Source organism: Centroberyx gerrardi, chromosome 4 (assembly GCF_048128805.1).
Source record: "Centroberyx gerrardi isolate f3 chromosome 4, fCenGer3.hap1.cur.20231027, whole genome shotgun sequence".
Classification (NCBI taxonomy): Eukaryota; Metazoa; Chordata; class Actinopteri; order Beryciformes; family Berycidae; genus Centroberyx; species Centroberyx gerrardi.
In genome coordinates this window covers 26,499,047-26,513,996 of record NC_136000.1, presented here as the reverse complement: position 1 = coordinate 26,513,996, position 14,950 = coordinate 26,499,047, and the positions used below count along the sequence as shown (strand labels likewise).

The 14,950-nt window shown below is 42.6% G+C and overlaps 1 protein-coding gene across 1 annotated transcript in view; it reads right to left on the bottom strand.

Annotated features, from left to right (window-relative positions):
• The window catches only part of hydin (HYDIN axonemal central pair apparatus protein), an 86,082-nt gene that overhangs the window by 43,066 nt on the left and 28,066 nt on the right, over positions 1 to 14,950 (bottom strand). The window contains exons 14-26 of the mRNA XM_078283009.1: positions 14,738 to 14,838; positions 13,742 to 13,877; positions 13,285 to 13,449; positions 12,933 to 13,085; positions 8,900 to 9,138; positions 8,519 to 8,657; positions 8,336 to 8,473; positions 7,394 to 7,537; positions 7,117 to 7,260; positions 5,406 to 5,498; positions 4,886 to 5,160; positions 1,306 to 1,471; positions 241 to 450 (exon numbers count right to left, since the gene is read on the bottom strand). Of these exons, the coding sequence (XP_078139135.1) occupies positions 241 to 450; positions 1,306 to 1,471; positions 4,886 to 5,160; positions 5,406 to 5,498; positions 7,117 to 7,260; positions 7,394 to 7,537; positions 8,336 to 8,473; positions 8,519 to 8,657; positions 8,900 to 9,138; positions 12,933 to 13,085; positions 13,285 to 13,449; positions 13,742 to 13,877; positions 14,738 to 14,838 (2,103 nt within the window). The remainder of the gene's footprint in view (positions 1 to 240; positions 451 to 1,305; positions 1,472 to 4,885; positions 5,161 to 5,405; positions 5,499 to 7,116; positions 7,261 to 7,393; positions 7,538 to 8,335; positions 8,474 to 8,518; positions 8,658 to 8,899; positions 9,139 to 12,932; positions 13,086 to 13,284; positions 13,450 to 13,741; positions 13,878 to 14,737; positions 14,839 to 14,950) is intronic.

Sequence of the window (14,950 nt, the reverse complement as noted above, 5' to 3'; positions counted from 1 at the left end):
GCCATTTTTATTCATTTTTGGATTTACAAGGATGTATTAAGTTCTAATTCAAAAACAAGAGATTTGTAATATTGACCATGAAATTAAAATAATGCTTGAACCATTTTTTTTTATCAGTTTCAAGATTTTTCAGATAAAATTGTGAGATATTTGAAGTAATTGCAAGGGTGCCTATATTTTTGGCCACAACTGTATACTGTATATATAAGCATATAAAACACCTATGGAGTAAGGTTAGACCTGCTGGCCGAGGTTGATGTGGGTCGAGTCAAGACTGTAGGTGATTTCTGAGGCTTCTCCTCTGAGTGTGATGTCATACGTAGGCCCCTCCTCCACATGGCACTGCGCCACCACCTCCCTGCTGACGTAGGCGTGGCCATAGAAGGTAAAGGTGACCGTCTGCTGGTCCCCGGGCTGCATCCGACCATAGATCGGCAAGACGTCAAACACCTAGAGACACACAAAGAGCCAGTGACTTCACTTTGTTCATGTTTAACAAAAAAATAGTGTTGAGACGGAGGGGAGACAACAGGTGTTTTCTCTCAAATCTTCTCTGTAGTGAAGGAGTAGCATTTATTGTGGAGTAACTGATCGTAATGTCAAAGGTCTTGTTACGGCTTGGAATTCATCACTTAATTAGGAAATGTGTGCACTAGTGGTTTGTACTATTGAGTTATGCATCACATATGCGACTACAGTATATTCTCTGATCATTTTAGTGAAGGGGAGCAGAGAAAATGGCATTCTCACTTCAATACCCAGAAGTCTTGTAAGGTGATGTCAGTAAACTGTACACAGCACGCTCATGTTTACCTCTCATGTCTCTGATGCTTTATACTAAAGACACCAAAGAGATGAGAGAGGAAAAGATCTAACGTTGGCGAGTCCAGCTTTCTCTGGACGGAGCGCTGCTCACTGCTGGTTAGGAGACACTTTGGATTTCACTCTGAAGTTTTGATTCACTTCTTCCCGTGAGTGGAGAAGTGTACATACCAGAATAATTTGGGCAAATAGGGCGAATCTATGGGGTCTCAATTAGTGGGGATGGGTCTTCTCTGTTGCAGGCCCACTTTGTGATTTTTACATAAGAATCTTGCATTGTGCAAGATTGTATGTGTGTGTGTGTGTTTTTGTGTGTGTGTGTGTGTGTGTGTGTGTGCATGTGTGTGTCTCTTTCCACAGGCACAGCTTTGCAGCATAGAGGCGGGGGATGACTTGCCCGCTGGTTCCTGGCTGCTCGTCCCCGGGCTGAAAAAAACATTCTCGGGGAAACCCAGGTCTGTTTACATGTTGGCATGTGCCTACCTCTTCCACACGAACAGGGCATCGTATGGCCGTCTCGGCCTCTGGCAGGAGGCTGCAGGTAGGAGAAGACTCTCTAGGGGAACCCCTCCCTTCTTCGGTCTCATTTTCTGGGTGTCTCTCCTCCTCCTCCTTCTCTTCCAGGGACAGTTTAGGAGCCTCCGTCTCTCTGCAAGACAATGAGGATAATAAAAACATCTTTGAAGTAAACTTTTTTTTCTTGTGATGAAAGTAAAGGCTTCTACATAATCAGTTAAACAGATGTGCAATAGATGGAACACGGAGGAAAATCCTTTAACAGTGTCATCAGAAATGAATGAAGCCACTGTGTCCAAAAAGCAGGGCTATGGAAATCTATGGAAATGTGGGGTACCAGAGTAACATCCACATACAGACAATGAAGTGAACCCACAGTTCATTACAATATAACATAAACACACATCACAATACCATAGCAGGGAAGAATATCTTTAGCACCCCACCCCCCAAAAAAACTCTCACTCTTATTCTCTCTCTGTTCTCCCACTCTCTCCTTCCCTGTGGGATCATACTGGGTGCATCCATCAAGTTAATTAAACAGAGTGTTCTATAATTAAGAGGAATTTTAATAGGCAAGCAGCAGGAAACAGGTCAGGATAGATTGCAGTGAAGTGCTGGATAAACATGGAAGAGAATGAAAGAGATTTAGTGAGTGAAGCCAGCTCAAAGCTGTGCTGGACAAACACACTACTAAATCATCAAATGCTGGGTATGTTGTGGACACAGTGTGTGTGTGTGTGGACTCTAGAGTATGCACACACACATGGGAGAATGCAAGTCCATGCACACTTGCAAGAGAGCCCAAGAGTGTGTGTGCTACAGTAGAAGTGTCTGTTTATAATGAGCGCATGGTAGCAATGTACCCAGCAGGGGGCACTGTTGTATGGTCAGTCAGTGGTGCAGACCAGTGTTTTTCAGACACTGGTTCACCTGAGGTTTGGCCTTGGGAAGATCACAAAATATCAAAGTCCCAGCAATGTGAGATGTAAGGCTAAAAAAATACTGCAGGTCAATTTCTTCAAAAATAGGGTGCATTTTGTTGGATAAGATTCCGCAACAGCCAACAGAAACCATTTGGGTCCTGTGGAAAAAAAAAGAAAGCTTTTTAAAATGTGGGTCCTCCGAGTAAGAGTTTAAAACCCACTGGTGCGGACAGAGGAACAGATGGTGAGACAGCAGATGATGACTCTGCAAGAGCTCACCTCAAAACAGAAATAGCCTACTCTGACATTCTCATCTCTGTCTCTCTCTCTGTTCCATCCATTCTCTCCCTTCACGCAAAGTGGGGGTTTGTCTGTGTGTTTTCCAATGTTCGATCTCGCTAAGAAATCTACACATCAAAGGCTGAGGAACAAAGAACAGCTCACTTTCAGCAGTCTGTCAGCGGAGAGAGGGAGTGACACAGAGCGAGCGAGCAGAGAGCGAGAGAGACAGAGAGAGAAAGAGATCACCACTGTAATATTTGATTGGTAAAGAAAAGTGGCTAATGGGATTCCAGCATCTGTGTGTGTGTGTGTGACAGACAGAGAGACAGAGAGAGAGAGAGAGAGAGAGAGAGAGAGAGAGAGAGAGCAACAGAAGCTAGAGATGGTGGACATTATTCCCCAATTCTTACAGCTGACAAAACTTATATATGTCTGATATATGTCTGTTTGTTGAACAGCTGAAAACACAACAGTTCATGCTTGGCTTCATTATTTCTCCTCCTTTTAAATGTGTTTTCTTCACAGTAATATCATGTAGAAGATATATTAAAATATGAAGTAGAAATCTACATCAGTCTGTGGCCGAAACGTCCACTTTTGATTTTAATAGCACATAAACATTGGTTTTAATGGAGAAAGAGGGGAGTGCCAGTCAAGGTTTAATACGCTGAACCCATGTCCATGAGTCCAGAACCTCTGTGGTTCAAGAATCTCAATACAAAGATTGTTCTAGCCATAGATTTAGTCCTTAACAAGCTCAGTATTCACTAAAGCACATACAGTCATCAGTTGTGAGTGATCAGTCAGTCATTCAGTCTCTCAATGATCTAATCCATCAGGCAGACAAGTAGCTGTGCGGTGCAATTGTCCATTTCAGGTGGAATAAGGATCAACTTTCTAGTTTACTTCTTAGTTATTGTTGGGATAATGTATGAGGAGGAAGGAGAAGTGATTTAAATGTATTGTACTGCCTCTAACTCTCAGTGGGATAGATGGATAGAAAGGATAGAGGGCTGTATTAAAATCTCCCTCTCCAAGGGCTGTGGTGTAATTACTGATAGGGATGTAATTAGCTGAACATGGCCAGATTGTGTGCTTTTTTGTGAGCTAGAAAGAGAGATTGAGAGAGACTGTGAGCATGCAGAGTGGGATCTTCATTTAATTAGCAGGAGGGCCTATGAGACAGATTGGAAAGAGAGGTCACAATCTAAGAAGCCAAGGGTGAAGAAAGAAAAGAGAGAAGAAGAGACAGAGGATAAGGATAAGGTGGAGAGCAGAAACACAGGGAGAAGGAGGGACAGGAGAGAAGGAGGAGAGGAAGGGAGGAAAAGAACAAAAAAATAGAAGATAAATAGGCCTAGGATGAAGAGGAGAGGAAAGAAAGGAGGGGAGGATAAAAAAAAGAAAGAATACCAGTAGATGAAAGAGGGGAAAGATAAAAAATAAGGAAGAGGGGTGATAAATCTTGTCGAGCTGTAGCAGTTAGTTGGTCCAAGGCCATGGACAGACAGACTGCTGAAGTATTCACAGTCCGTTTCTAAGGAAGGCAGCCAAACCAAAGGCTTGTGAATGAGGCAGGCTGTAATGTGTGCAAAGCACAAAATCAGTAGATCTGTCTTCCCCTGGGAATTTATAATGGATTTGGCTTTCAATTCAGAGGGTTAAAGCTACAGCTACTGTACTAACTTATCCCACTGGACAGTTTTAATATATGGCTGAGATCCATTCTGTTCTTGTCCATGAATGCTGTATACTCAGTATCCTACCGTTCCTAATCTACAACAACAACAAAAAAGTAGGAGGCATGACACAGGCAGCGAGAAGAAACCTGCCAGAGGAAAGGTTCTTTAGCTTCTTTTAGTCTGGGACCTAGAAAAAATTGAAAATTTCACCTAGCTAATCCTGGGGGGGGGGGGGGGGGGGGTCAGTGACTATCCAGCCATTACCAGGTTAGTTGATAACCTGGTAATGTAGAGACTCTGGTCTACAGTTGGTCATGATGATCTAGACTGCTGTGTTGTAGAAAAGTGATACTTACACTATGGTTCAGGCCAAAAATGCATCGAAAGCCTGTCATGTTCGTCCACACAAGATATGATAACTTGTATGTTTTGATGAGCCTGTATACCAAGCCTGAACTAAATTGATTTAATTTGGACCAAACAGTTTATGAAGCCTTGTTGGATTGAAAGATAGGGTAAGAGCGTAACTTAAACTGCCGGGGTTTGGGAAGGCTATGGCATCCTATGGAATTCTTATTATTATTGGTAAGCAGAGAATAGTTGGTTATATTATCATATATTATATGCAGCTGTATACCAGCTAGTTAACTTTGGCACTGTGGCAGTAGTATTGGTACAGGTGTAAAGGGAAGCCATCTGGGTAAAATGTACCTGACAGTCCACTGTTTCTGATCCACCAGGAAAGTCCAGCGATAGGACACAGGCAGCGGGGAGCAGTTGGTGATAGTGAGCTCTCTCTGGGTCTCTGTGCGGTTGAGTACACAGCCAAAGTCCAGGCTGGTGGAAGAGAAGTGGAGGTTGGGGAAGTGGACCTCACCGTGCAGCCCCACCATGTCCTGCTGCGGGTGTCCCTGGTAGCGCACCTGGAGGAACTGGAAAAGCAAAAAATCTCAAAATAGTTGACATTATATGTAAACAAGTAAGTAAGCAGAAGTAGGTGTATGTAAGTAGACATTTAACATGCATGGATTGTTTACACTCAACACCATTTTGAGTCGCCAAATGTGTGAAGTCGTGGCATACTTGGAGGGACGCAAAATGGCCCTAGATGGGAACTGTTACTTCAAAGGAAAGCAAAGTGAATAGAAACTTTACAAATAAAATGCATGATTGTTACCTCATTAACCACTCGTGACACCTGATCCTGGCAGTAAGCCGGGGTGAAGCGTACCCACAACTCAGCCTGCATCCCGTCACCTAAGACCATGGCCTGGAGAGACACACACAAATACAGAGCTAGAAAGGTATCTGAGAACTCACTACCGCCTCTGCAACATCTAGAACCATAGACTTGGTAGATAGACCCCAACCCACGGTTTAGGCAGTTCATGGAATGGAAATTAGAGCTCTGATACAAAACAAAGTATTTGTGAATTTAACTGCTAGCGTGCTTATCTCTGGTAAGACAAAGTGACAGCTCATATCCTGACAGCTTCTGGTGCTAAACATCAAGCTCGCTAAAAGATGTATGTCTATTATAAAGTTATGCCCCTGAGTGCAGGTTAAGTCATCAAAACCTTTACTTCAAAAAGAGTAAAGCTAAATTATTTTGGCCTATTTTCAGCACAAAACTTTAGCAGGTTTGAAGAACCTCTGAACTCTTATTTGAAAGGAATGACCTTCCATTGGGGAGTACCAGATTCAATGAATTAAGTGTGATCATGGCCTCAGATACAATTAAAATGTTGTTTTTTCACTGCATTTGGTCTTTTAAAGAATAATACAGAATTCTATCAATCTATACATGATAAAGAACCATATTTCAGCCTCAGGGGACATATGATAGGATACAAGAATAAGATGACTTGAAAAAGACAAAACAGAATAATCACTACGAACATTTATGCCAATTGCCAATATTACAATGATATGTGCTTACTTGTAGATATCATTCAGTACATTCAATATGCACTTTTCACACTGCTGTCAGCACAGGGCTAAGGTTAATCCTGGACTGACACAATGCAGCATGGAAAAGCACTGATAGTCACTCAATGCAAATCAGGTTACAGTGAACGAAGAACAACATTAATAGTGAAAGGCGAAGCAAGAGCTGAAATTATAATTATTTCTTTATTGATGATGCAAGGTGAGTACTTTGGATCTGACAAGGTGTGACAGCATTTAAAATTAAATGAGTTGGAAAATGAACATAGAGAGAAGGAAGGGAAGGAGATGCGACTGATAAAGGGAAAGTAAATAAAAACAGGCAGGCACAGAAATGAAAGCTGAAATATAGGAAGGATAGTTAGTTATTTAGTTAGTTAGTCAGTCAGTCAGTCAGTCAGTCTAAGAGCTCAACCAATTGATATTGAAAGAATTAAAAATCTTCTGCTGAATCCTGATGGATAATTATCTATATGCACTCATAACTGTGAACTTGCAACCACAGAAAGGTTAGATTTATTCACAGCCACAGGTGTTGCTATCTGCTGTTGCGGTTATCTTTCTGGTTAGTGTTTTGACCTGTTGTGTTTGTTGCACTGCTCGCTGCACTCTTAAGTTTCTTCGATTTACGATGTGTGTAAGGGAAAGTCCTCGTCTGACTGATAGTTGGGAATATGACCACATTTTTCACACAAATACACCTTCCAACTCATTGCCATAACTCATTGTCCCATATAGTGTCATTTGCTGCATCAGGGATATTTTTTTTACTTCCCTTGTTATTTGGTGGATGTTGTTGTTGTTGTGCCATTTTCTATCATGTCGTTTTGTTTTTATCACTTTTATCACTTCTGTCACTTATGTTTTCATTACTGAGTAAAGACACTAAAATAAAAATAAATGAATAAATAAAAATAAAAGGGAGAAGTAGAGACGTGTACCTTGGTGGTAGCTGAAGTGGGGTCTCCCTTGGCGTCGCACAGGGAGAAGGGCTCTACCAGAGACAGATCCATGGACAGACACAGAGATGATATATTCTTTAAGACCAGCTTCTCATACAGGGGCACTAGACTCGTTCCTGGGACCTGTAAGACATATACACATGTTGCCAATGCAATTAATTGAACAACATAAAGACAAGTCTAAGGTACAGTAACTAACTATATAGTGTTATAGAAATATCCTGGAGGAAGCACGGTCAACGATCGTTTGACCAACCTTCTCTATGTAGAAGTTGAGCTGCTTGCTGGAAATGCTGAGTACAGGAGCCACAAAGCGACAGGTAACGTCTACAGTCATGATGCGCTCATAGCAGCCCTGGAGACCCACAATGCCACAGCACACCAGACGCTCTCGTACCACCTGGGCAGACAAGAACACGTACACATCTACAACATGCATCTACTTAAAGGATAAGGCTGGTGTTTTTTAATGCATTGCTTACCGTCAACAAATCCTATGAAAATAACAAAATCAGCAATGATTTTGTTTTGCCAACAAGTCTCGTCCATGTAGCCGGTACCCAATGAAGCCATGTCCCAGCAGCCATAGAACTCCATTGTATTAAAAAAACAATTAAAAACACGTCAAAGAGCCATGCCGTTCTGGGCAGCATATTTCATCATCGCGATGCACCGGGCCAGCCGACTTTTTCCTCAAACAACTTAATAAGCCGGCTGTAAACACTTTCGATCTCAGGAAAGTAGTTCCATAGCACCGAAAATAGTCCCTGGCGTAATGAAGAATTTGTTCCCATTTGAATTTGATTTGGTAATAACTACAACAGCCTGAATTTTCATGGTAGACAGTTAGCGATTTTTAAAATTGAAACTATGTCTCTGTGAGCTGTATTTCAAGGTTTTTAGCTTACAATTGGAGCCAATGACCTCCGGGGTGACTGCTAAAAACGGTACGTGGGAAGTCAGAAAGTAACGGGAGTAGAGCAAACGCATTGTTGATTTAGTTATTTTCATAGGATTTGTTGACGGTAAGCAATGCATTAAAAAACACCAGCCTTATCCTTTAACTGCTGGACACACACTGCATGGTTGCATCTATTCAATTCGGACATTCAGTTTATTCACCTTTGGCCCACTAACAGATGTGCATATGTGGGTGAGAAGATGGGTGTGTGTGTGCTTGTGTGCGCGGCTGTGTCACCTTGGGGGAGTCTGAAGATCCCGTTAGCACCATGTCAACAGAGCAGCCTGGAAAGAGCTCCACACGAGAGGGGCTGAGGCTGAATACTGGCCTCTCTCTGGTGGAAGAGATCAGGGATCCACGGCCCAGAACCTCCCCCTTTCTAGGGGCAGAGATGGAGGGCAGGAAGGTCCGGCCAGACACGTTTTTGCCCTTGGGGGTTTTTGTGGAGGGCAAGGAGCCTTTGCGAGGAAACAGCGGGGAGTCGTCGGTCGACCAGAACATTCGATGCAACCGTTGACCATGGTTGGTCAGCCTGAAGTGGTACTGGCATGGCCCATGGCTTAGGACATACAGAGGATAAGACAGATTGAGGTGAGACAGGCAGGCAGCAGGATGACCTAGTGGTTAGCAAGGTCGTCCCCCACACGAAGGGCCAGGGTTCAATCCCCTGTGAGGCCACTCCAGTAAGGGCATTACTATACTGCTTTTACTGTTTTCAGTTTTAGTACCATTTCGTTAAAAATCAGTCAAAATGAGTGGTGGGAGAACACTGGTGCATGCATTTCACTCCTTTCATTCTACCTGAAGTGTGTGCCCAGGTCGAGGCTGGGGCCAAAGGGCCGGTTACTGACAATTGTGGTGCCGGTGCCGGTGGCGGACAGAGGAACAGTGTGTGTCTGACTGTCCCGGATGGCCACGTCAAGCCTGTCCTGGAACTGGAGTGAGTCCTTCAGGTGCGCCACCAGCCTGAGCTCCAGCTGGCCTTCTGGCGGCACTTCTCCCTCACTGGGCTCAACACGCCACAGGGACCTCCCACGGACCTGAGGAAATAGAGACAGGAGCACAGTTAGCTTCCTGCCTGAAACCCGATAAGCTGAAGTGTCTGGAGGCCTTCACTGGTTTCCACAAACCACAAAAGGATGACTGCCTGTGGACCTGCAGAGTGAAGACAGGGGCACAGTTACAGTTAACTAGCTCCATCCCTGAAACCTGATGCGTGAAAATAGCCTTGTGGGGGAACCTTCCCCTAACTGTGCTCTCCATGCTATAGAGACCGGTCATATAGACCTAGAAAGATAGATGTGAATATCATATAACTGCATAATCATATCAGCATTTATGTGTACCATATGATGTTATAAGTAGTACAGTAGCTGCTTGACATCCAGTAAGACCAAATATCTCCCTCTGCTGGGGAGGATAAACTGGGTAGGATAAACAACCAGTAGTTGCAGACTGGTACAGATAAAGTTAAGACGTGGGTAACTTGGGTGAGTTCAAATTCAAAGATATCTTTAAACACTCAAAACCCTTGGTTTAAAACTTGAAGACTTAGACAAAAGGATCATGACATTTGTCATTTTTCTCACATTTACAATCTCTGAGAACATATTTGATGTCTGAGTAAATTGCATCCATAGTAAAGGGCTGGTGCAAGACAAACTCAATAATTATTTTATTTCCCAGCTCTGTGGATTGTTTATTGATTTTATTTATTTGAATAAGGCCTAATCTAATGAGAAAACAGATGTAAATCTTTACATTCATCTCCAGTCCTGTTCAACTCAGCAGATAGCCTGGCCTGGTCCCCCCTCTGCTGTGCTCATTGTACTGTATATATATCTGACCAAGCAGTGGTTGGGATCACAATCAATGTTCTATACAGCGTCGCTGTTGATGGATGACTTGAACATAAACTTTTAATTGGGATTTTGAGAATGAGCTCCCTGCAGCTGCAGTGACGGCCTGGGAGCTTTCACTGCCTATACAACAGCAATGTAGATTCTGATCAATGGGGAATCATCTCTTCACTCAAATACTGGAACCTGCATCTGACAATAATGCTACGGACTGGACTAGGCGCAGGAATAAGATGCTAGAATAACTGATTATAAATTATGTACTCAGTGGAATGATAACAGTTATACTAATGCATAAAACAAAATTAGTTTCACTTCTCTGTTCAAAGTCAGCTCATTACAGAAGATCCTGTAGACAAAACTGGGATGTGCAGAAAAATCCCTCACACAAGCAGGCATCATTTGACCAGTGAGTGACTTTAAGAGTCATAGATCACTTTCTCAGCGTTTGTGCGATCGGGTGAAGAGGCTGGTGAAAACGGACTCGGGGTGGGTCGATACTGGGGTGATCATGGTGAAGGGGTGGGTGGGGTCAGAGGAGGAGGAAGAGCAGGGGGTTGACTCCCCAGAGAGAGGAGCAAGACGACTGGAATCTCAATAATCACATCAAACCTGCCGCATCCTACAGCTTTATTAGCATTGATTGCTTTTGAATGCAGCAAGTCAGAGGGGTTTGGAATCCAAATCCGTGCTGTGTGCTGTACAACCAACGCCAATGTAGAAGTGCCTCAACCTGCATCAATCCTGCATTAGTGCTGCAGTGACTACTGCAGAAAATTCTCTTTATACAGTACAACAAAATCGATATATTGTAACATAAATCTCATGTGTTGCCTTGTTTCTGGTTGCCAGCACTAAAAGTGAACTAAATTTTCCAAACAATTCCTGTCAACAGTGAGGCAACATTGCAGCAGTAGTGCAGCAAAATAGTGGGGCTATCTATATCTGTATCTATAGAAATACAGTATCAATCTGTATCTGTATCTACAGTATATACATATCTATACAGTATCAATCTACATCTATATCTGTATCTATATGGCATATTCACAGAGAATAGAAAAGGTTGAGTTTAATATCTGTTGCAGTAGGTAAGGTGGAGGTATAGCCAGAGAATCATAACGATGTTCCTGTCTGTGCTGCATTGCTTGCACAGTACAGTCTTCACATTACACACTCTGATTGTCTGATATGTGTTTGACAGAAAATAATTTATCAAAGCACATAAAAGCTTAATACTAGGTTGGATTAGGGCTGGAGATGGTCTATCAAACTCAGATGACAAGCAAGTGTGGGTTTCTCCTGCAATATCCTCACGATCTTCAGGCATCAGGTCTATTTGTGTGGCTCCCTGCCACCCTATTGAGCGGGATGTAATGTAATTCTAGGAGAATTGCCATCGATTGACGTTTCAGAGTGCAGGGGGAGAAACTCCTCTCCTCCCCTCAACGTTGCTACTGCTGCTACTGGCAGTAGCAGCAGCCTTAGAGGAGAGGACAGGGTCACACAACTGCACTTAACACTAGGACTGTGTGTGTGGGCGTGTGTGTGTGTGTGTGCGTGTGTGTGCGTGTGTGTCCACGGTATTGTCTGTGTCAGCTTAGGCAGTATTGAGGCATGGTTCCAGTCACTAGTTTGTTCCCCAGGGATATCAGGCAGAGCTGATAGGGCGATGCTGCCATATATAGCGAGAGAAGGTCTTTCAGGAGGAAAGTGAAACACTAAACATGATGAAGTGTAGATCTCAGGTTGCAGTGGAGTTTAGAGCTTTGTTCACATTGAATGTGCCAGGAACACAATAAATGAAGATAAGTTGAATCCTATTGTTCAATCTTTCTTAAAGAATTATCATTCAATTAAGAATGAATCACGAATGGTTCAATTTAATTACTGATTGATTACTACACTAAATTCTTCTTTATACTTTACTATTTATACTATTTATTCTTCCTCTGTCCAAACTTTATCATTGAACTTTTTCATGCTTGAAGCTAATAATCTCTCTTTCAATTTTGAATGGTGCGGATTATTTCAGACATGCATACGATTATTTCTGTCTTGAATACGCTTCATACTTATTACATACTACTTAGTATGTTGAATGAGTGGAAAGGGTAGATTCACTCGAGCAAGAGCAATTCAATACCCACTGTATTTTTAACTGAACTAGTACTTTTTGAGCATGGTTGTAATACTGTTTTATTATTTAAATATAACATATATAATGCTAAAAATGCTCTTTTACTGAAGCCATTGCCAATTTGCATGTTTGAATTACAACCAAATGGCTGGTCCGGCCAACCATTTGAAACTGCACTATATCATGTAAAACCTTTGATGCATTTCATTAAAAAAATCAAACTTAGTAGCTTGTGTTCACAGTAAATAATTGGTAATTAAAATTATTGATATACCATTAACAAAAATGCATATATTTCTACATACCAACTACCCATGCAAATACCAATGTACATATAGTATACAGTATATGTAGCGCACTATGACATTTGAACATTTGAACAGTTTCCCAGATCATGCTCACATATTTCTTTCCTGTGATCCTAAATTGAAAAATCACATGTGTCCCTTGGATAAAATGTCACCGTACAGCCCTGGTATAGTGTAATGTTAATTTGTTATCAGACCATCCATAATGAGAACACAAAGAGGTCCAAGCAAAGCAAAATCACTTATTCACTAGGGGGAGGGTTGAAATTGAACTGCCAACCCATTATCTCCAGAGCTAACAAAGCATTGAACCAATTAACTCATTAATTACATACTCAATTAGACTGAAAATTAATTAGTCAGAGAAACAGGGGAAGACAGAGTGAGTGTTTGTGAAAGGAATCCAGATGATGGATGGGAGGATGAGTGTGTGTATGTGCTTGCATGCGTGCGTGTGTGAGTGCTAATATGTGTGTTGAGAGGTTTGTCTGTGTGCGTGTGTGAGTGTGTGTGTGTGTGTGAAGTACCATGCGAGCAGTAAAGCAGGCTGGGATAGGCGACTGGTTGAACAGTTGCAGAGTTCTAGTAACGTCCGTCAGAACCGGGATTCTACCAAAGTCCAACTGGGGGTTCTGAACCTGAACCGTCGGACCCTGTCCAATACATGACAAGACCACCTCCTGGAAGAGAGGAGAGGAGAGGAGAGGAGAGGAGAGGAGAGGAGAGGAGAGGATTCATTCACCCACAACCAATACTAATACCCAAAATACCAACCTACATTCAGACAGCACACTCACAATCATTACAACCACACACGCACAGCATTGCCTCAGAATCACACACACGCATACTCAGAAGCGCACACACATTGCCACTGACCAGAGGTGGCTGGGCTCTGCCGAACACAGCAATGCGTGCAGTGTGCTGCAGCCTGCCGACGACCTTAGCCAGCAGGAACAGGGGAACCTCCACTGAACTGTGGGGAGGGATCACTCCTCTGGGAAGGGAACTGCCAAAAAGCAGCGACGGACTCTCCTCATACTCCTGAACACAAGGATACACAGATAGGAAACCGGCGAGACATTACTCTGCTGTCGGATGAAAACCTAAAAGCAATTTTTCAGGAAATGAGAAAAAAGCTGCTCCGCCTAATGATGCCCGCTGAGTTGCAAGGTTTTTTAATACAGGCATACAGATCCAGCATCTATACATAGAATGAATGCCAGTAAAAGGCAGGGGGCTATCCTTCAGATCGGAATTCATTTATTTTTCTCTCTCCTGGTCACACACACACACACACAAATCCAACCAGCAGATGTAATAGTGTGGGGTTAACCTGGTCCAGCACGCCGTAGCAGGCAGGCAGGATGCCGGTGTTGGCCAGTCTCGCCTGCTGTTCGTACGGGTGACCAAGAAAACACCTTTGAAAGTGCAACAATGGAGTCTCCACCACAACCTCAGGTACCACACACCTATTGATAAAGAGAGAGAGAGAGGGAGGGAAAGGGAGAGAGAGAGAGAGAGAGAGAGAGAGAGAGAGAGAGGAATTTATTAATAATAGGCTTATTCATAAATCACAATGGTAATTGCATTGCGTCATGCAAATCTGAAGTCCATTAATTAGAACTGATTCATAAATTTACCAAGACAGTGATTGCCGTGATGAAGTCAGATTACCGTTGCCCTATTCTGAGCGATGGTGCAGGTGACATTCGGAGATAGTATTATGCTAATCAGGTGCTGAATATTTAGCACATACTCTACTGATTTGTCGACGTCTGTATGCAAGTTCAATGGACTCCTTTCACGACACGTCAAAGCGGCAATGACAGCCAAAGTTATTGCCTGCAAAATTCTGTATTTTAAGAGAAGTGATGAAACTCTGCTTCCTCTTGCTGCCTTATGGTGTCTTGTAACACAATTTTTAACACATTTGAATCTAAAAAAAAATTCATATTTAACATTCTTTTCAGAAATACTGGTAATATTCCATCTGACAAAGGCAACAGCAAAGGTATTTTATTTCTAAAATGCAAATGATTAAACAGGTGGCACAAAAAAAATAAAACCTAAAGTCAAACTTTGGTGCATAAGAGGTTTGTTTACATAAGTCAAGCTGTTAGCACACAGAGACACAGTGAATGTCACCCCTTTTCTTACTTTACTATGATTATTTCATCAGGAACTTTACTATGACTTTCACTGTGGCATGCTGGATACCTTAAAAGTGACTGATGTCTCGTGCTTAAGTTGTAGTATTGATGTTATTGTGTGTGTGTATGTTTGTGCGTGCAAGAGTGTGTGCATGTACATGTATATACACGTGTCTGACCTGGCATTGATAGGCAGAGTCATGACCTCCTCCCCAACACCGTCCACATCCACCACCAACGCCAGCCTGTATCTCCTCACTGTGTTGGAGCACAGCGTCACCTGGACATACAATACACATACACAGTATGAGACCACAAAAGATTAAATAGAGAGGGCATTATCATTCAAATTAGCTCTTGTCAACAGTATTTTGGCTGGTAGATTTTAGATG